General features: G+C 54.7%; 1 protein-coding gene across 1 annotated transcript; it reads left to right on the top strand.

Annotated features, from left to right (window-relative positions):
* Window positions 1-258: 258 nt before the first annotated feature.
* SIRT2 (sirtuin 2) lies at window positions 259-19,281 on the top strand. The gene is made up of 16 exons (XM_061172369.1): window positions 259-363; window positions 1,197-1,243; window positions 4,382-4,430; window positions 4,690-4,803; window positions 8,011-8,052; window positions 8,213-8,319; window positions 8,449-8,505; window positions 9,173-9,241; window positions 14,408-14,537; window positions 16,324-16,383; window positions 16,708-16,763; window positions 16,918-16,994; window positions 17,081-17,132; window positions 18,139-18,209; window positions 18,357-18,423; window positions 18,544-19,281. Exons 1-16 carry the CDS (start codon window positions 348-350, stop codon window positions 18,697-18,699), a joined length of 1,170 nt encoding a protein of 389 aa, XP_061028352.1. The 5' UTR covers window positions 259-347; the 3' UTR covers window positions 18,700-19,281.
* The last annotated feature ends 366 nt before the right edge of the window (window positions 19,282-19,647 follow it).

Raw genomic sequence — 19,647 nt, 5'->3', positions numbered from 1 at the left:
ACTCCCCCTGACTCATCCAATCAGAGTGGGTTAAATAGTAAACGCCCCGCCCCCATACCACACCGTGACCAATCAGAGTATTCAGATGGACTGCGACTCTCTACCCTTTCCCACTCTTTCCGCGAGCCCTTTACCAACATGGCTGCGGGAGCGGGGCACTCTGGGATTCGTAGTCCAGCCCTCGCGTGTCTTCTTTACCGCAGAGGGGCTCACTCCGGGCATTGTTGGCGGCCGCGATGGCTCATGGGAGTTGTAGTTCTTTGCCCTGTCTCGGCCCCCTCCTGTTTCCGGTGCCGTCACGGGGCAGAGCAGTCGGTGACAGTCCCGAGGGCCCCCGCCCCGCGCCCATGGCTGAGCCGGATCGTGAGTCGGGGGCCCTGGTGGGAGGGTCGGGCCGCGCCGGGGCCTGGCTGAGGGCTGCAGGCCCCGGGGCCCGAGGGCGGGCGTGGTGGGGCAGGAGATGGGGGCTGCATGGAGGGGAATGGGATTCAGGGGCCGTTGAAAAGTGATCCATATTGCTAGATTGGTGGGTTTCTGGGTCGCGAGGTTTTAAGGGTCCGTTTGCCACGTCCCCCAGGTTACTAATGATCGCGTCTTTCTCTCACCTTAGTTGCTAAGGACCCTCGTTGCTAGGGACTTAGAATGCCGCGGTCCCGGTTGCTAAGGGTACCTGGTTGTTAGTGGGAACTGTAGGATGCTAGGGGACCCCTGGTGTCCCCTCCTATCTCTTCCTTCCTCTCCTAAACCTACCATCCTACCCTCCCTGCCCCCCACCACCCAACACCTCTTCCAGGCGGAGTATCTCTTCTTATCTTCCCTCCTCCTTTCTACGCTTCCCTCTGCTTGTAAACCTAACCCTCCCCGCACACACTCACACACTACTGCGTCCTTCCTAACTCCTCCTAAGTCTTCCCCCATACCCTGTATGCTTTACTTTCTTTTCCCTCTCCTAAACCTTCCCATCCCAGCCTCTTTGTCCCTCACTAACCACCTGTCCTCCCAGCACTCCCCACTCTGATAAGATCTGCTTTTCCCCATTCCCTCCCTCCATCTACTCCATTTTTACACTTCCACCCCAATATAACTAGGTTGGTGGGTCTTCTTGACCCCCTCTGCCCCCCGCTGCTTTGAAACCCTTCATTCTCCCTTAACCACTCCCTTCACCATAACCACATCTGCTCCCCCTCCTCCCCCAGCCTCTGACCCTGTGGAGACCCAGGCAGGGAAGGTGCAGGAGGCTCAGGTGAGATGGAGGGAAGGGTGGAGGGAAGGAGAGAGATGGACTTCCAACACCCCACACGGGGGGAGGTGGCAGAGGGGAGACAGTTACCCCAGGGCCCTCAGCTCACTGCCCCAGTCCCTCACCCCACCTCCTGGTTCATCCTCCCGGGGAATGGTAGATTCTGGGGACTGTCAGAGAAGGGTGTGCAGCCTCAACCCCAGGCCTGCCCTTCCAAACTTTCCTTTCTCCTTGCCCTCCCCGCCCCGCCCATCCCTTCTGAACCTCATTTGCACTGGGCATGGAAGAGCTTTGGTCCCTGAACTCACAGATCTCACGGACAAGTCACTAGACAATGACCCTACGGGGTGATAATGAAAGTAGCTCAGGGCACTTTGGGAGCCCAGAGTAAACTTTGTGGGGTCACACAGATTCCAGCCAATCCCTTCCCTGGAGGAATCCACAGGCTGATCTAGGAGTCAGACTGAGATACAGCACATGGTAGTTAGTGTAGAGTGATTTAGAATTTTCTTAGGCAAGGTGAGAAATGGTGTCCCAGGCAGAGGGTACAGCTTGTGCAAACGCTGAGGGGCATGAAAGAATGTGATGTGTTCAGTAATCAGGTGGCTGGGGAGGTCAGCTAACTATATTCATGGTTAGCATTTATTGAGTACTTACGCCAGCTGGGTACTCTGCTTAGTGTTTGATGTGCCTCATCTCATTTCATCTTCCCAGCATCCCTGTTGGGGGGCAAGGTCTACTGTAGCCATTTTATAGATGAGGAATTGGAAACAGAGTTGTTCAGTAACTTGTCCACTGTCCCTTGGCTAGGAGGGCAGGGACGGGTTTGCGACCCACGGCACCCGGCACATTGCCTCTTGGACGCTTCGCTGGAAGCGGGCTCACAGAGGCCTCACCAGCACCTCCAGCTCCCCCTTAGGCCGTGTTGCTCCCACGTGCTCAGCAGGGCCCTGAAATCCTTCCACAGAGCCTCACTGTCTGCAACCTGAAAGCGTGCCAGCCCACCCACAGACGCGAGTTCGCAGTTCAGATGTAGGCCAGTGCAGAAGCTGTGATGAGAGCACGCCACAGATGCACGGCAGAGCCACACCGAGGGGATAAGAGCTTCCTGTCAGGCCGGGCTTCTCCCTCGCCTGGCTCCCAAAGCACGACCACTTTTAGGGAAAAAGGTTTAATGTGAAAAAGCGATCCTCAGTCCCAAAGAGAGAGATTCGAGGGTGTAAATTGCAGCATTGTCTCATACAGAAAAACTGGAAACAGCCCAAACGGCTATCAGTTGATGGGTTAAATGAACTATGGTGCATCCTTACAATGCAACACTATGTAGCTGGTGGGTCTATGATATATTGTTTTGCGGAAAATGCAGGGTGCAGCATCGTACTGTGGTATGACCCATTTCTGGGGAAATAATGAGTTTTACCCGCAGAGACAAAATCTGGAGTAATTACCATTGTACTGTTAATAATAGTGGTTAACTTGAAGGGGGGGAACGGGATAGGGGTTGTGGGTGAGGGAATCATGAGGCAAGTGCCCCAAGTTATACATTGTCTAATGGTCAAAGTTTTTGTGCAGCTTACACAATCCGAAAGTAATGAAAAGTTTTAACTATGTTTGGAAGGGAGGTTTCTATTCAAAAAGGCTTGGAACCAGAGTTGTGAGTGATGGAGAGGGGTTGTTGGAGGGGTTTTAAACAGGAGAGCGAATTGGTTAGATTTTTTTTTTTTTCTTGGCTGCACCACTCGGCATGCGGGATCTTAGTTCCTGACCAGGGATTGAACCCAGGCCCTTGGCAGTACGATCGCGTAGTCCTAACCACTGGACTGCCAGGGAGTTCCCCAGAATTGCATTTCTACGCGGTCCGTTGCAGGGCCCAGGCCTGGTCTAGCCCACTGCACAGCAGGTGTCCATGTGTTCAGTGGTGGATGGTCCTGGAACTCCCGCCAAGGGCCAGACCCTGTTCTCGGTGCTGAGCATCCAGCGGTGACGACGAAAAATCCCAGCCTTCTTGGAGCTGACATCATGGTAGACTCCATAGATGTTCGTGATCAGATGATTAGACTGGAGAAGCCACAGAGAAGGGCCTTTGAAGTGGAGGGCAGTGGGCCGACCCAGGCAGGCCGTCACACAGAGGGCAGTAGAGTAGATCGGAGGTGAAGACTGAGGCTGGGAGCCTAGGGAGGAGGTCGGGGCAGGACCCCTGGGAGGACAGGCTGGACCCCGTGGAGCCCTGGAGAGGGGATGTGTTATGGCAGGAGGGCAGGGGAGGGAGGCAGGAGGCATCTGGCAGACCGGGGGCCGGAAGCCACACTGAGATGGGGCCCAGGAGGAGGAACAGGTTTGGGGGAGATGCTGAGGCCAGTTTGGGACACGGTGGGAGTGAGGGACCGGGGGTCACTTAGAAGGAGGCATCCAGGAGGTTGCGGGAACCCTGGATCTGGGGGACAGACCAGTGGCGTGGATGAGGCCGACCAGGGAAGGTGGACAGAGGAAGTAGGGAGGGCCCAGGACAGAGTCCCAGACCCTCAATTTGGGAGTCTGGCTGAGGGGAGGAGTCGATAAAGGAGATGGAAGTGTTGGAAAGGTGGAGTGGGGGGCTTCAGGCAGGAGGGCTGACGGCCGCAGGGTGAGGACCGAGGCGTTACTCACAGGAGTGACTTAGGTGAGGAGGGCTGCAGGGCTGCTGGCCAGGGCAGGGGACAAGAGGGGTTGTGAGGCGAGGCCGTGGACGCCGGGAGGTGAGGAGAGCAATGGCCAGTGCTTCCTGAGCAATCACCGCCACACAGCCGCCCCAGGGCTGATCTGAGCACCTCCCAGAGGTGAACTCACTTCATCTCACAGTAGCCCTCTGAGGTGAGTGTCCTCTGAGCTCCATTTCTAAGAGGAGGAGCTCGAAGACTCAGAAAAGCAAAGTCACCCACCGGAGACTGCGCTCCCTGCGAGTAGCAGAGCTGGGTTTCCCAGCACAGGCAGCCTGTCCCAGAGCCCACACACTGGCCCCCAGCGCTGTCCCCTCCACCCCTCACTTCCTCGGGCCCAGCTCCCAGCCAGAGCCTTTTCCCCAAACCTGGGTGTCGCCCCCCCCTTCCCTCCCTCCCTAACCCCACTTCTGGGGCCTGATCACCCCACCCCCACCCCTTCCAGGACTCAGATTCAGACACTGAGGGAGGAGCGGCTGGCGGAGAAGGAGAGAGTGAGTATCTTCCTTGGGAGCACGGTTCTGGGGGGCGGTTTAGGGCAGGGACCTGGGTGCTCATCTCCGCCAGGGGTGACATTCAAGGTATGTGATAACAGACGCAGTGCCAGCGCCTGGAGGTCCCTGACTGGGCCAGGCATTGAGCTCTTAGTCGCGGGAAGGCGGCGGGGCCCCAGGGCTGGGCAGGGGCACTCGGGGCCTCTGGGCACCTTGACTGAGCACCCACCCCGCTGCTGTCTCTCTTCTTTTTGGCCAGTGGACTTCCTGCGGAATTTCTTCTCCCAGACACTGGGCCTGGGCACCCAGAAGGAGCGTCTGCTGGACGAATTAACCCTGGAAGGGGTGACCCGCTACATGCACAGTGAGCGCTGTGAGTCCTCTGCCTGCACTGGGCCCCTTCCCCTCTCCTGGCCCCACGTGACTTAGCCCCAGCCATTCACAACTTTCGTCTGCAAGTCACAAGAACCTCAACTCAAACTGGCTTACGCCAAAAAGGGAGTGTGTTGATCCTGTAACGAAAACCCCGCTTTAATCATGGCCGGATTCAGCGGCTTCCATGCTGTTGTCAAAAATCTGAACCCTCTCTGGTGCAGCTCTTCTCTGTGTTGGGGTCAAGGTTGCACCTGGCAGTGGCAAATACAAGTTCCACCAGCCTAGTGGCTCCCACTGAAGAGAGCATCTTTCTCCCAGTAGTTCAAGCAAAAGAGCAGAGATCGGCTCCAATTGGCCCAGGTTGGGTCACATTCCTACCCCTGAACCAATCACCGTGTCTCTGATTGGCCAGGCCTGTTTGACAGAATGAAGATGCTAATAATAGTAATTGCCTTATAGGGTTATGAGGGGGTTACATAAATTCATAGATGTAAATGCCTGGAACCGGGCCTGGAACAGAGCAAGAGCTGCGTAAGTGTTCCCTGTGACGATTATTACAGGAGGCTTGTTTCAGGTGTGGTGTAGAGGTGCCTCTTTACGGGGTCACCATGTAATTTATATTTCTTGCCACGAGTTGAGGTCACCGGAGTCTGAGAAACCGAGCCCTCGGCAGTCCTCGACTAGAACAATCCACTCTTTGAGGGTCCTGAACAACCTTTTGTTGAGGACGTCTTCTCCAGTTTCCCTGTCTTCCAGCCGCTGCCGTCTCTCCTAGGGCAGCCAGGCCGGCCGGCCTGAGCCTCCCTCTCCCAGGGCAGGCCAGGCAGCTCTCTGCAGCCATCTCTTGGCTTGGGTGGGCCCCCAAGAGAATGAAGCCAGTGGCATCAAAGCTCTCATTCCTTCTGTCCTCCTGCACCTGGGTTTTAGGATAATTGACTCATGAGGGCACCTATGAGGGCATAATAATAAATAATAACAATGGGGACTTGCATGGCTGTCCGTTGGTTAAGACTTCGCCTTCCTATGCAGGGGGTATGTATGGGTTCGATCCCTGGTTGGGGAGCTGAGATCCCACATGCCTCACGGCCAAAAAACCAAAACATAAAACAGAAGCAATATTGTAACAAATTCAATAAAGACTTTAAAAATGGTCCACACCAAGAAAACCTTAAAAAATAATAATAATAATAACAATGAATTGAGCTCTCGCTGTTTGCCAGACACTGGGCTAAGCACTTGACAGGCGTCCCCTCCTTTGATCTTCACATGATACCTGTGAGGAGTGATCTGGACAGAGGAGGAAACTGGGGCGCAGAGAGGCTGTGACTTGGTACAGGGTCACACTTCTGGCAAGAGGCAGAATCAGGGCTCGACGCCAGGCCGCCTGAATCCAGGGCGCACACTCCCTTCCACATGGCCCCTGCTGGGTCCACTGGGCCTAGTCCAATGGCATCCCGAGACGAAGCCAAGGGCTGTGTGCAGCAGGTCTCAGCCTTTGTCACCCTGGCTGTCCTCCTTTGCATAGAACACCCCAGAGGCGCCCGGTTCACAGGCGCCCGGTTCACAGGCGCCTCACACCCGTGTCTGTCCATCAGCTGATGGGCAGATGCCAAGGGTGCTGCGTGGCAGGGCTGCCAGCCAGCCAGCCACTGAAGAGGCAGCTGGGCTATTTCTGCACAGCCCCACGCGCTTGTGAATGATGCCACCTCTACCACGCCTCCCCATCTTCTTTTCTGAAAGCTGGTGACAATGGGGAAGCAAAGCGCTTATAGGTATACGAATCATGGGGCTAAAGAAGTTGAGTACGAGTGACTTGAAGAATCATCAGTGCTGGGCACTGATCTAAGCTTCACAGGGATGAATTCATTCTCTCAGCAACCCTGCGAGGTCAGTACTGTGATTATGCCCATTTTACAGAGCAGGAAGCTAAAGCCCAGAGTGGCGATCTGAACTAAGACGCCCCCACTGGTGTGCAGAAGAACTAGAATTGGAAGCCCTTTTCCACTCTGCTGTTCACTGGGCATGGGCTGAGAGTGGCCAGTCTTTGGTCTTCACCTGAAAATTACCAGACTTCCGGTGGCTGATGTGCATTTGATTATGGAGGGAAGGAATAGGATGAAGGAATGTGTATCATATGCTAGAAATAGATGGCCGTCCAAGATTGTGTCCAAAAGATGAGGGGTGGCCAGAGAGTTTTTCACAATAACCTGCAGCTCTTCCGGGGGAACCCCCCACCCCACCCCTCTCACTAAGATCTCATGCTTTTTTGTCTAGATCTAGCTAGGAGAAATTTCTCTCCAAGTGGCCTTTTCTTGAATCTTACTACATTGGTATAATTTCCTTTTTTTCTTATAAATTTATTTATTTATTTTGGCTACGTTGGGTCTTGGTTGCTACGCGTGGGCTTTCTCTACTTGCGGTTTGTTGCAGTGCGCATGAGAACAGTGTGGTGGCTTCTCTTGTTGCGGAGCACAGGCTCTAGGCACGCGGGCTTCAGTAGTTGTGGCACGCAGGCAGTAGTTGTAGCTCGCGAGCTCTAGAGCGCAGGCTCAGTAGTTGTAGCGCACAGGCTTAGTTGCTCCGTGACATGTGGGATCTTCCCAGACCAGGGCTCAGACCTGTGTCCCCTGCATTGGTAGGCGGATTCTTAACCACTGCGCCACCAGGGAAGTCCCCATTGGTATAATTTCAAACAGTGGATTCTTTGACCCCATGCTGGCTCTTCCATCAGTCACCTGTGTGACCCCTTCCCCTATCTGAGCCTCAGTTTCCTCATCTATAAAGTGGGATGTTAACACCTCCCTCCTTGAGATGGTTGGGAGAGCCATTCAGGGATCTGAAATGCTTGCCCCAGGGCCAGGCACAGAGTAAACGGCTTCAGAGACTGTGATGGGTGGTATTATTTAAGGGTAAGAAAGGGAAGGGGAAACTTTGGTCTTTTAATGTAATCATTACATCCAGTCTGTGATGATATATTTGATTATTAGACAGCAGTGCCACTAATAATTTTTTAAGTTGTCAGAAGTTCATTATAAACATCAGTTCAGTACTTAGTTTATGGCAAAGACAACTGTCTTAAGATAAATGGCTCATATTTTGGTGCAGTGTTTGATGTTCAAAACAAAATGTTACAACAATAAACAAACGTAAACTGAAAAAAAAAACAAACAAAAAAAAACACGCTGCATAAACTTTTCTCCTCCAGGTCGCAGGGTTATCTGTTTGGTGGGAGCTGGAATCTCCACTTGTAAGTGCCCCCCTCCCCCAAGAGAACTCCCTGGTTGGGGGCGCCCCTTCAAAGAGCTGGGGAGGAGCCGTTTGGGGGCCCTTGCCTGGGAGGGTCAGTGTGGTAGAGAAGGGGCCAAGGTCCCTCATCGATTGATTGCCCGCTGCCACTCCTCCCCCAGCCGCGGGCATCCCTGACTTCCGCTCCCCAAACACGGGCCTCTACGCCAACCTGGAGAAATACCATCTTCCCTACCCGGAGGCCATCTTTGAGATTGGCTACTTCAAGGTACGTGTCCCGCAGGGAGGAACGTCTGTAATGGGGGTGGGGGGTGGAGGCTTGGCCGCCTCTCTCCAGCTGTCATCTCACCAGGGGCATCTGGGTGCCCACCTGCCCCTCCGGCTCTCTCTCCCACAGAAACATCCAGAGCCCTTCTTTGCCCTCGCCAAGGAACTCTATCCTGGGCAGTTCAAGGTGAGCTCTCTTTTGTGGAGGCGGGGACAGGAAAGGTTGGGGGCCAGCAGGCATGGGAAAGCCCCTCCAGGGCCCTTCAGACAAATATCATAGCCATTAGACACACGGGCTCTGGGGAAGTTCCCTGGTGGCCCAGTGGTTAGGATTCCGGGCCTTCACTGCTGTGGCCCGGGGTTCAATCCCTGGTTGGGGAACTGAGATCCTGCAAGCCGTGTGGCACCGTCCAAAAAATATATATATATATATACATGGGCTCCGGGCCCAGACTGCCTGGGTCCAAGTCCTGGTCCCCCATTTCCTGCTCTTGTGTCCTTGAGCCTCAGTTTTCCCTTATGTAAAATGAAGCTGATAATAATCCATGAGAAAGGGTTGTCGTGAGGCCTAAATGAGTTAACGATACATGTAAGAGCCCAGGCTCCAGAGCCAGTCCTCTCTGTGCAAACCCCAACTCCACAACCTGGGTGACTTTGGCAAGACAGTCACCCTCTCTGTGCCTCAGTTCCCTCACCTGTGAAATGGGGATAACGAAGGTGCTCACCTCACGAGGTCGGTGTGACGATTCCGTGAGGGAAAACAGGCGTGGTGCCTAGAACAGTTCCCGGCACACGGCGGTGCGCGGTCAGCGTGCTCTGTCTTCATCGGCGTTGTCACGATTGCTCCCCTCCAGCCCACCATCTGCCACTACTTCATCCGCCTGCTGAAGGAGAAAGGGCTGCTCCTGCGCTGCTACACGCAGGTAGGCGGGACCGCGGGCATCCTGGGAGGAAGAGCGCGGGTTGGAGGGGCCCGAGAGCTCAGGCCACGGCTTCTCTGTCACGTGACCTGCAGTGACTCACGTCCCCTCTCTCAGCCTCAGTTTCCCTTTCGATAAAACAGAGGCCAGAACAGCTTCGCCCTCTCAGGCCTGTAGTGATGTGGCAGTGACCTCTCTCAGAGCCATCCCAGGAGTACTTCTCTGAGCAGACACTCTTGGCACCATAGATTTCGTATTTGGCAGGGCTTTGCAGCAGATGACTCCAAACTGAGTTGATCTAATATGATCAGTACACCTGACAATTTTCCGGCTGGTGGCTGTAAACTCTTAAGGAAGGGGCACTATTTTTTTTTTTTTTTTGTGGGGCAGCTTTTAAAAATATATTTATTTATTTATTTGGTTGTGCTGGGTCTTAGTTGTGGCAGGCAGGCTCCTTAGGTGCGGCTCGCTGGCTTCTTAGTTACGGCACACTGGCTCCTTAGTTGCAGCAGGCGGGCTCCTTAGTTGTGGCATGCATGTGGGATCTAGTTCCCCAACCAGGGATCGAACCCTGGCCCCCTGCATTGGGAGCGTGGAGTCTTAACCACTGCACCACCGGGGAAGTCCTGGGACACCCTTTTATAATTTGCACAAAGGCCTTGTGCGTACCATGGGGCCATGGCTCATACATGTCAGGTGCTTAGCTGAGGGCCTCGCCCGGGTGTCCTCAGGGAAGGACAGCTCACATTGTTGGCTTCCGAGTTGGTGAGCCTTTTAGGGTCTCGCACCCCTAATAGTGAAAAATGTTTGCACCTCTACCTTTGTTTCATAAATACGTATTGAAATTACATGATGTACTATAGGCCTGGTACCATGCCTGCTCTAATTCATACCTCAGAACCCAAAATTATAAAATAGAGAGAGAACACATGGGTAGAAATAGGTGTTCTATTATTTTCTTCCTGCGCCTGGCAATCTGGAGCCTGCAGCCTCAGAAGTTGCCACCAGGGGGAGGATGAATTCTTTGTAGGTCCAGAATTCTCAAGTGGGGTATGTGCTCCCACCCAGGGCTGGTGCTCCCACCCACGGCTGGTGGGGGAGGGGATGGCCTCCTCCTTTCAGGAGGAGCCCCAGCTCAGAATAAACCTGACCTTTCTTCCCAGAGAGTCAGTTTTTTCCATGAGATGTGACTCAGACTTGATACGAACAGCACACCTGAAGCCAAGGGCCTTCGTGAAATCCTCACCATAGCCCTGCTGGCAAACCTGTTTGCAAGCTTCTGTCCCAATGTTTAGTGAGTGCCAACCCAGTGCCAGGCCCTGCAGGCAGTGAACGGAGGGAGCAGACATCCCTGCCCTCCTGGAACTGACAGTGTAGTGTGGGGAGAGACAACGGACGAGATGGGTGAGTTGCGTATCTACTCTGATGCTGAGAGGTCTATGGAGCGCAGCGGAGCAGGAAAGGGGAATCAAGCTCTGTGTGTGCGGGGTCGGGGGTGCTGTAGTGAACAGGATGTCAGGGAAGGCCTCACTGAGAAGCAGGACATTTAAACAGAGACCTGTAGGAGGGGAGGGAGGGAGCCATGGGATCATTTGTGGGGGGAGAGTGCATTCCAGGCAAAGGGAACAGACAGTCCAGAGGTCCTGAGGGGAGACTGCATTTGGCGTGTTTAAGAAGCTGGATCTGGACTTCCCTGGTGGTCCAGCGGTTAAGACTCCACGCTCTCAATGCAGGGGGCCCAGGTTCGATCCCTGGTCAGGGAACTAGATCCCACATGCCACAGCTAAGACCCGGCACAGCCGAATAAATAAATATTTAGAAAAAGAAAGAAGAAGAAGAAGCAGCAGCTGGACCTGAGTGAGCAAGGAGGACAGTAGTAGGAGAAGATGGAGGAGACGAGGTCAGGGAGGTGACAGGGGTGGACCATGTGGGGGCTTGGGGGCCACAGGGAGGGCTTTGTCCTTTCCCCTGAGTGAGATGGAACCACAGGAGGGCTCTGAGCAGGGCAGGGACGTGACCTGTCCCAGGTGTTCACAGGGTCCCTCTGGCTGCGTGAGGGGGGCAGACTGTGGGAGCAGTGGGGGGCGGGTACCAAGACCAGGGAGGAGGCTGCAATGATGCTCCAAGCAGGAGAGGGTGGAGGCTGGGCCAGGGAGGGGGCTGTCGAAGGGGAGAAGTGGGCGGCTTAGGAACCCGTTTTGAAGGTGGAGCCGGCAGGACTTGCCAATGGGTTGAATGTGAAACGGTTCGTGAGAGAAGGAAAGGAGATGGTGGGACGCGCAGGCGTGGGGGGCAGAGGAGGAGCCTGGCTGAAGGCATGTCGAGGTTGAGATGCCCGCTAGACAACCACGTGGGGACATGGGCAGACAGCTGGGCACAGGAGTCTGGACTCGAGCTGGAGAGCAGCAGATAGACGACGTTTAAACCCTCCAGACAGGATGAGATCACAGGGGTCCCAGCACGAGAAGCCCAGGCCCAGGACCAAGAGGCTCGTCAGGGCTGCTCAGAGGGCTCGCTTCCCAGCTCTGTCTGAGGCAGAACCCCCTGCCCCAACCACGAAAGCACACCAGCTGTAGGCTATTTTTAGACGAAAGCCAACACCAATGCGTTGTGAGGTCAGTGTGAAATGTGGTGGCATTTCCCCCCAGTTGCAGCTCTTCGTGTGTGGATTTAAGTACGCATACATATTCAAAGTGGCACATTACGTAACATAGACAAAGGTGGAGAAAATTTTTCCAGTCTCACGTTTCATGAAACCTTTTTTATTTTTTCAAACTCATCACCCTCTTCTTTAACCTCAGCCACTTTTTGAGTCACTGACCCAGTTTTCTGGAACACATTGTCTTCACGTCTTTCTGAATTGTGACGATGCAGCACTTTCGAAGCCATGCGCGATGCTATTTTTATCTCAAGACACAAGTATCCATTCAAACATGAGAACAGTTGTCGCCTTCATTCAAGTCACTGTGATCTCCTCAGCAAACCAGCTTATCGCTCTTTTAAATCTATATCTATGGCATTTACATCATACATAGGGTTTGTACTTGGCTTTCTTTCATTTAAGCCCTGTCTGGAAGATCCTTCCATATCCGCACCCACATAGCAGCTTCATGCTTTTTTTTTTTGGCTGCGTTGGGTCTTCGTTGCTGCAGGTGGGCTTTCTCTAGTTGCGGCGAGCGGGGGCTACTTTTCGTTGCAGTGCGCATGAGAACATTGTGGTGGCTTCTCTTGTTGTGGAGCATGGGCTCTAGGCACACAGGCTTCAGTAGTTGTGGCACACGGGCTCAGTAGTTGTGGCACGCGGGCTTAGTTGCTCTGTGGCATATGGGATCTTCCCAGACTAGGGCTCGAACCCATGTCCCCTGCATTGGGAGTTAGATTCTTAACCATGGTGCCACCAGGGAAGTCCCAGCTTCATGCTTTTTAAAAGCATGTCAGAGACGTGATGTCTTGAAACCAGAAGTGAGCCAAGGTTTAAAATTCAAGAGATTGCAGATGAAAACCCAGGCGTCAGGCTCCTCTTGAAAATCAGGAAGAGCTGGCTGAACCTGGGTGGCTTTCTGGGGGGGAAAGTGGTTGGCTGGAGCTGAGTGTCCGCTGCCCACCTTGCCCAGGGCCCGCCTCCTCACCATGCCCTCTTTCCTGCCTGATGCTGAGGCCAGACGTCAGTTGCTGTGTGTTGCCATGCATTCATTGCTGCTTGGCCTTTATAGCGAACCTCTTGGGCCATATTCCCCAGCCCCAGCTTCCCTCCCTGGGGGTCACTGCTGCTGCCTACTTCTTGGGTCTCCTTTGAAGATATTCCATACTTAGGCAAGCAAATACACAAATTCATATATTGATTTTTTCACATCCTGTACACACTGCCTTTGTGCTTTGGGCCTTCTAACATCTTGGAGAGATCCCTTCATACCAGTACATACGGGTTGACCGCATTCATTTTTGTTTGTTTGTGGTTTCTCCATCAAAAGTGGCATCAAGGGAATTCCCTGGTGGTCCAGTGGTTAGGACTCTGTGCTTTCACTGCTGAGAGCATGGGTTCGATCCCTGGCCAGGGAACTAAGGTCCCGCAAGTCGCACAGCATGGTAAAAAAAAAAAAAGTGACATCAAAGGGTAACACAGAGGCATGTAGGTAGACCTTTGACGTGCCATTTAGTTATTTGCATGCACACTGCTTACTTACGTGTCAGGGAGTTGGTAGACTAAGTCAAGAAACAAAGGCAAAACTAGCATTTCTAGTAAAGGGGGGAGAGGGAAAGCCACAGAGAGTCTGGGAACAGTGACTCTTGTCTGCATGTTTTGGGGATAAACTGATGGCTGGCTGGGAGCAGAGAGGGCAGTTGGGGCTGTCTGCCCTTGAAAGGGAACCCTTTCAGTTGTTCACGGAGCGTCCAGGAAACCTCGTCGGGTCAGCTGTGGGCTGCATATGCCCGGCCATCTCTGTAACATCTGCCAGTGTCCTCCAGCAGTACCTGCCTCAGCAGCATTCCTCGTGGGCCAGCAAAAGCTGCTCCAGAGGGGCTGGAGAAAGCGCAAATGTCTATGTGGAAGAGAAGAATATTCTTGCCTGTTGAATAAGGAAATTATCTCTGTCTGAAAAGACTACAAGTTAATATACTATCTATGCAGCAGACCATAGTAAGGTTAAGTAGGAAAACAGTGTGATGAAAACCCAAAAAACCCTCCTGATTCATTGATTTATGTTAATGCCTGGCCAGGGCTGCCACAGACAGCTGTGCAGGTTGGGTACTGCACAAGGATGCCATATCTGAGGGGGCTGCGTTTACAATGGAGACACTGGAGATTAGTACGTTTATTTCACCAAATTTCTGGCAGGTGCCACTAGAGTGTCTGGTTCTAACAAAACACATTTGCAGCAAAACGGAAGCAAAGTGGCCCAAATTTGCCAGGGCTGGTTGGTGGCAGTGGGTCTGGGCTCATAGACATTTGAGTTTGGGCCCCTGCCTTTAAGTGTCCATGACTTACCTTTTCAGAGGCACCATCAGGATGAACAGAAGAGTTTTAGACACACCCTGCCCCCTTGCTTCTCCCTCCCTCCCTTCTCCCCTGTCCCACTTGCTTTTCTCAGCCGCAACTCCTGGCTCTGCCTTCTGCCCCCTGGGATTGCGGCTCGCTCCTGACGCTCTCTCCTCCATCTCTCCCTCCAGAACATAGACACCCTGGAGCGAGTGGCGGGGCTGGAGGCCGAGGACCTGGTGGAGGCCCACGGCACCTTCTACACGTCTCACTGCATCAGCCCCGTCTGCCGGCAGGAGTACACGCTAAGCTGGATGAAAGGTGAGGGGCTGGAGGTGATTATCCCCGAGGGCAGGCCTCCCGTCCCCTGTCTGCTCCCCAGCGCCAGGGACAGGGTCTCCACGCGTGGATAACGGCAGCCCCCAGAGATTTGAGGTGGCAGTGGGGGTTCATTTCTCCCGACACCACCTCACAGCCAGGTTATGATGGATGCAGACTCCAGACACAGAGACGTGCGTTAGCAGACAGGCCCCCACGTGGTCATACAACCTTTTCTGTGAGGTCCTGAAACCCTAGCTCTTTGTCCTTTGGGTGCTCTGACCCCGTCTTACATGAGGGGCTCATCCAGGCAAGCGCAACTACACTCTAAGAAGAGCAGAAGTATCTGAGAGAACTTGCTGGGGTGTGGGGAATGTTCCATATCTGCACGGTCCAACACGGCAGCCACTTGCTATATGGGGCTATTGAGCTCTTAAAATGTGGCTAATGTGACCGAGGAACTGAATTTTTAACTTTCTTTAATTTGTATTAATTAAAATTTAAAAGCCACATGTGGCTCTAACCAGCATACTGGACAGCACTGCCCCAGAGGCACAGGATTCAACCAGCCCATTAGCTGGATTCAGGCGAGCAGAGGCCGTGGCGTGTGAAGCTGGGCACAGCCCTGGTTAGGAATGAAGACTGGGGGCTGTCCTTAAGGATGCAAACTCCAGGGCTTGCTAAAGTCATCGTCCCTGTTCATGCATGGGCGGAGTGTCCAAAAAGAGAAGGAGGAGAAAACAAAATCCAGCCAATCCACATTTCTTGAATGCCAGTGAGAGCTGATTTCTGACATCCATTGTGCTAATTAAGAAGCCACTTATTTCATCCATGGAAACCCATTTCTGACATTCTTTATGCTGATTTCACAAAGCCTCTGGTGTCCGTGTGTGATAAGGACAGCTGCAGCGCTTATAGTAGGGCCTCCGGAGTGTGGCCCTTCTGACAACATGCCAGCTGACCGCCCCTGGGGTGAGGATTCCTGAATAGCCCAAGTGCACGCAGCTGGGGGTGATGTACAATTAACATTACCCCATTATGTTTCTCTTACAGCAGTAACACAAGCGTCACCCGCAAAATGTCATGTACTGTCAATGCAAAAATATTTTCAAGTAAATGACAGACCTTAAAGCAGTGCTCTGTAAATATTTGTTGACGGAATGAGTGAATAGTTGAATGAACAAGCCAGGATTCTGTGGGTTGCAAGTGACAGAATGCTTTCAAGCTTCCTTGATCAATAAGCAATGAGGAGGAGGATTGTCATAAGCATGGGGTGTGCGTGGGGGCAGGGGTGGGTCTGTCACAGAGCCCAAGAGTGGGAAGCACCTGCACCTAAGGTTTTGTCCCCGTCCCAGCATCATCTGCATAATTCTTCCCTCTCTGCCATTAGGCCTGGCACCTACCAGGCCTCTCTGACCCACGATGAAGTAGGGCTGCCCTCAAAGACCCACTGGACGAGCTTCACTCCCAAGTCCAGATTCCCCAGGTCGGGGGTTGGTGGAACCCAGTGGCCCCTTTTACGGGCTAGTGTCTGCTCATTTGTTTGTTTGTTCATTTAATAGCTATAGGCTGGTGCTGGGAGCCACCCCAGGAATCTTGGGGGTGGGGGAGGGACAGCTGTCTAAGAAGGGAGGTCCTTCCTGAGCAGGTCAAACACCCCAGGAGGCCCACCCGGTGACTGAGGTGTGTTTGTGTTGACAGTGAAGGAAGGGTGGGGTGGGCAGGCAGGCTGCAGCCCCAGCCCAAAGCCTCTTACCTCCTCCTCTCCCTCCCCGTTCCCCACGCCCAGAGAAGATCTTCTCCGAGGTGACTCCCAAGTGTGAGAAATGTCGGAGTGTGGTGAAGCCCGGTGAGCCTCGGGGACAGGGACCAACCAAGGTAGACTCAGGCTGGGACCCCCTCAGCCACTAACCCGTTCCCAAGAAGGCCACGCTCCCTATCCATCCATCCACCCCGGTCACCCTCTCTCCCTGACCAGTGCCCGGAGTCTGCCCCAGGGAGAGTGGGTACCATAGCCCCTAGCCTGTCCCCAGTGCTCCACACTCCCGCCCCAGCCCTGGGGTCCACCTTCTCTTCCTGCCTGTTCTCTCTCTCCCTCCCTGTCTCTGCCCCCCTGCTTTTTCACTGTCTCTATCTTTCCCTGTGTCTGTCTGTCCATCTGTCTCCACCTCAGATATCGTGTTCTTCGGCGAGAACCTCCCAGCGCGTTTCTTTTCCTGCCTGCAGTCAGTAAGTGTATCCGCCGCGCCCCCCATCTCGGTCCACGCGGGGGCAGCCGGGGCCCTGCCCTGGGGAAGGTGGCTTCCGCTAGTAGCTGCGGGTGGGCTTGCGGCGGGGAACGGGGGCCGGCAGCCCAGCCTCACTGGCCGCTCCCCCTTCACAGGACTTCCTGAAGGTGGACCTCCTCATCATCATGGGCACCTCCCTGCAGGTGCAGCCCTTCGCATCCCTTATCAGCAAGTAGGTTGGGGGTCGGGGCTATGGGGGGCTGCTGGGGACTGGGGGAGCCGGGACAGGCCCTCACCTCTCAGCTCGCCCTCCACCAGGGCGCCCCTCTCCACGCCACGCCTGCTCATCAACAAGGAGAAGACTGGCCAGGTGAGTCCTTTTAGTCACACCCTGCCACCCCCGCACAGGGGCCCCACATTGCCTCCCCCCAGCCTCCTCGGGAACCAGGGGACAGGTCTCTGGGGAATCCCGATACTTTGGACCCCCTCGGCTCAGACCTAAGGATTCTGGAATCCACAGGGGTCAGGTTCCAGGCTGCCCTTACTCCAGGATTCCACAGGACTCTGTGTCATTCACCCTTTTTTTTTTTTTTTAATTTATTTATTTATTTATTATTTATTTTTGGCTGCGTTGGGTCTTTGTTGCTGCGCATGGGCTTTAGTTGCGGTAAGCGGGGGCTACTCTTTGTTGCGGTGCACGGGCTTCTCATTGCAGTGACTTCTCTGGTTGTGGAGCACGGGCTCTAGGCGAGCGGGCTCAGTAGTTGTGGCTCACTGGCTCTAGAGCACAGACTCAGTAGTTGTGGCGCACAGGCTTAGTTGCTCCACAGGATGTGGGATCTTCCCGGACCAGGGCTCGAACCCGTGTCCCCTGCATTGGCAGGTAGATTCTTAACCACTGCATCGCCAGGGAAGTCCCTCATTCACCTTTTGAACGAGTGACAGAACCCCAGCTCAAAGCGACTTAAGCCAAAACGAGAATGTCGTGCTTCCCGTGACTGAAGAGTCCGGGCTAGCTGGCCCCTGGGCCTGCAGCAGTGCTGTCAGGAGTTACCCGCTCCCTCTCTCGGCTCTCTTTTCCTGAGGTAGCTTCACTCCCAGGCAGGGGCTCCCTCCTGGGGACAGATGTTTCTCCAACAGGCAAAAAACGTACGGTGTGCCAGATGCCGTGATAAGCATTTCCTCTGTATTAACCCGCTGACAGTACAACCCTAGGAGTGGGTTTGATGATCACCCCCACTCTACAGAGAAAGAAACTGACGTTCAGAGAGGCCAGGCCACTTGAGCAAAGTCACAGAGCTGGGATTCCAACCCAAGCCACCTGGCTCCAGGGTCTGTGCTCCTAGCTCCCCCCGACTCCACCCCCTTCCCCACAGACTGACCCTTTCCTCGGGATGATGATGGGCCTCGGAGGAGGCATGGACTTCGACTCCAAGAAGGCCTACAGGTGAGGCCCCGCCGCGGCAGTGGGGGGGCAGTGGAGCCTTCAAGGGACAGGGCCAAGGTGGGAGGGAGGGCACGAAGGCACAGGACAGGGCAGAGCCGGCAGGGCCCTGGGACAAGCCTGGGAGCTCTGACTCTCACCCGCCCACAGGGACGTGGCCTGGCTGGGTGACTGCGACCAGGGCTGCCTGGCCCTTGCCGACCTCCTCGGATGGAAGGTGAGGAGCCTGGGCCACCCCAGCCCACCCTGAGCCCAGTCCCTGGACCCCCATCCCACAGGTCCTCTGACCTTATGATGCGTGATGACCTCTGACCTCTGTGAACTTTGCCCCCTGCAGAAGGAGCTGGAGGACCTTGTCCGGAAGGAGCATGCCAGCATAGATGCCCAGTCGGGGTCGGGGACTCCCAACCCCACCACTTCAGCTTCCTCCAGGAAGTCTCCACCTCCAGCCAAGGAGGAGGCCAGGACCACGGAGGGAGAGAAACCCCAGTGACGGCCGCATCTCCCAGGCAGGACGCCCAGCTTTGGGACAGCTGAGCCCCAGCCAGGCCTGGCCCCCTCTAACTTACAGCTCTTTTCTGGGGAGCTCAGAACATTTCCTCAATCTACTAACTACTCCCTCCCAAAACTGGGGTCCCAGCACCCCTGACCCCAGTGAATCTCTAACATTCTTAGGGGCTGAGGCTTGGGCAGCCGGTCTCTAAGAGCCCGCAGCCTCTAATCACCCCTAGGGCCAAGGATCAGCCTCCCCTAATCTCTAACTGCTCAGGGGGCCAGGGGTACCTCCAAACTGCTAACTGTCCCAGGACGAGAGCCCCAGGGCCCCCATGCTCTCTACTGTTCCCAGGGGCTTGGGGCCAAGTAGACGAAGTCTAACCTACCCTGGGTGGGGAGGTACGCCCTCCAAACATAACTCACACCCAGTGGGGGGATCCAAGCCTCAAGGCCTCCCAAGTCTCTGCCTACAACTCCCAAAGTGGGTGCTAGGCCCCCTCACTCGGGACCCGCTTCCCAGGCGGGGGTGGGCAGATGGTGTCGCTTATTAGAGACAAATTAAAAACAAAAAACAACTAACCATCAGCTGTCTGGCCTCGCTGTTCTTTCCTGTGGGCCCACAGGGAAGCTGCCGGAGGAAGGGGGCTAGACCTTGGGCCGCTAAGGAAACAAGAACATCCACAGGCTCTTATGAGAAAGAGTGAAGGGTGCCGAGAGGGGACTCCTGGGGCCGTGGGAGCCTCATGGTTCTTACCCCTGGACTCCCAGACTGCCAGGGTCCCTTCCTCCAAAGCCCGGTCACCTAAGGCCTGAGCCCCCGGAAAGAGGGAGGAGGGTCGATTTCAAATACCCCCAGCCCCGCCTCTTCCCCCTGCCCGCTCAGCTTCCTCTCTCTGCGAGGAACACTTTCACTTCCTGCTACTCCAGGCCTCCCCTCGGAGAACAG

The sequence above is a fragment of the Eubalaena glacialis genome, chromosome 18 (genome assembly GCF_028564815.1).
Source record: "Eubalaena glacialis isolate mEubGla1 chromosome 18, mEubGla1.1.hap2.+ XY, whole genome shotgun sequence".
NCBI classification, from domain to species: Eukaryota; Metazoa; Chordata; class Mammalia; order Artiodactyla; family Balaenidae; genus Eubalaena; species Eubalaena glacialis.
The sequence above is the reverse complement of the archived record's forward strand: the minus strand, read 5'-3'. Positions and strand labels throughout refer to the sequence as shown.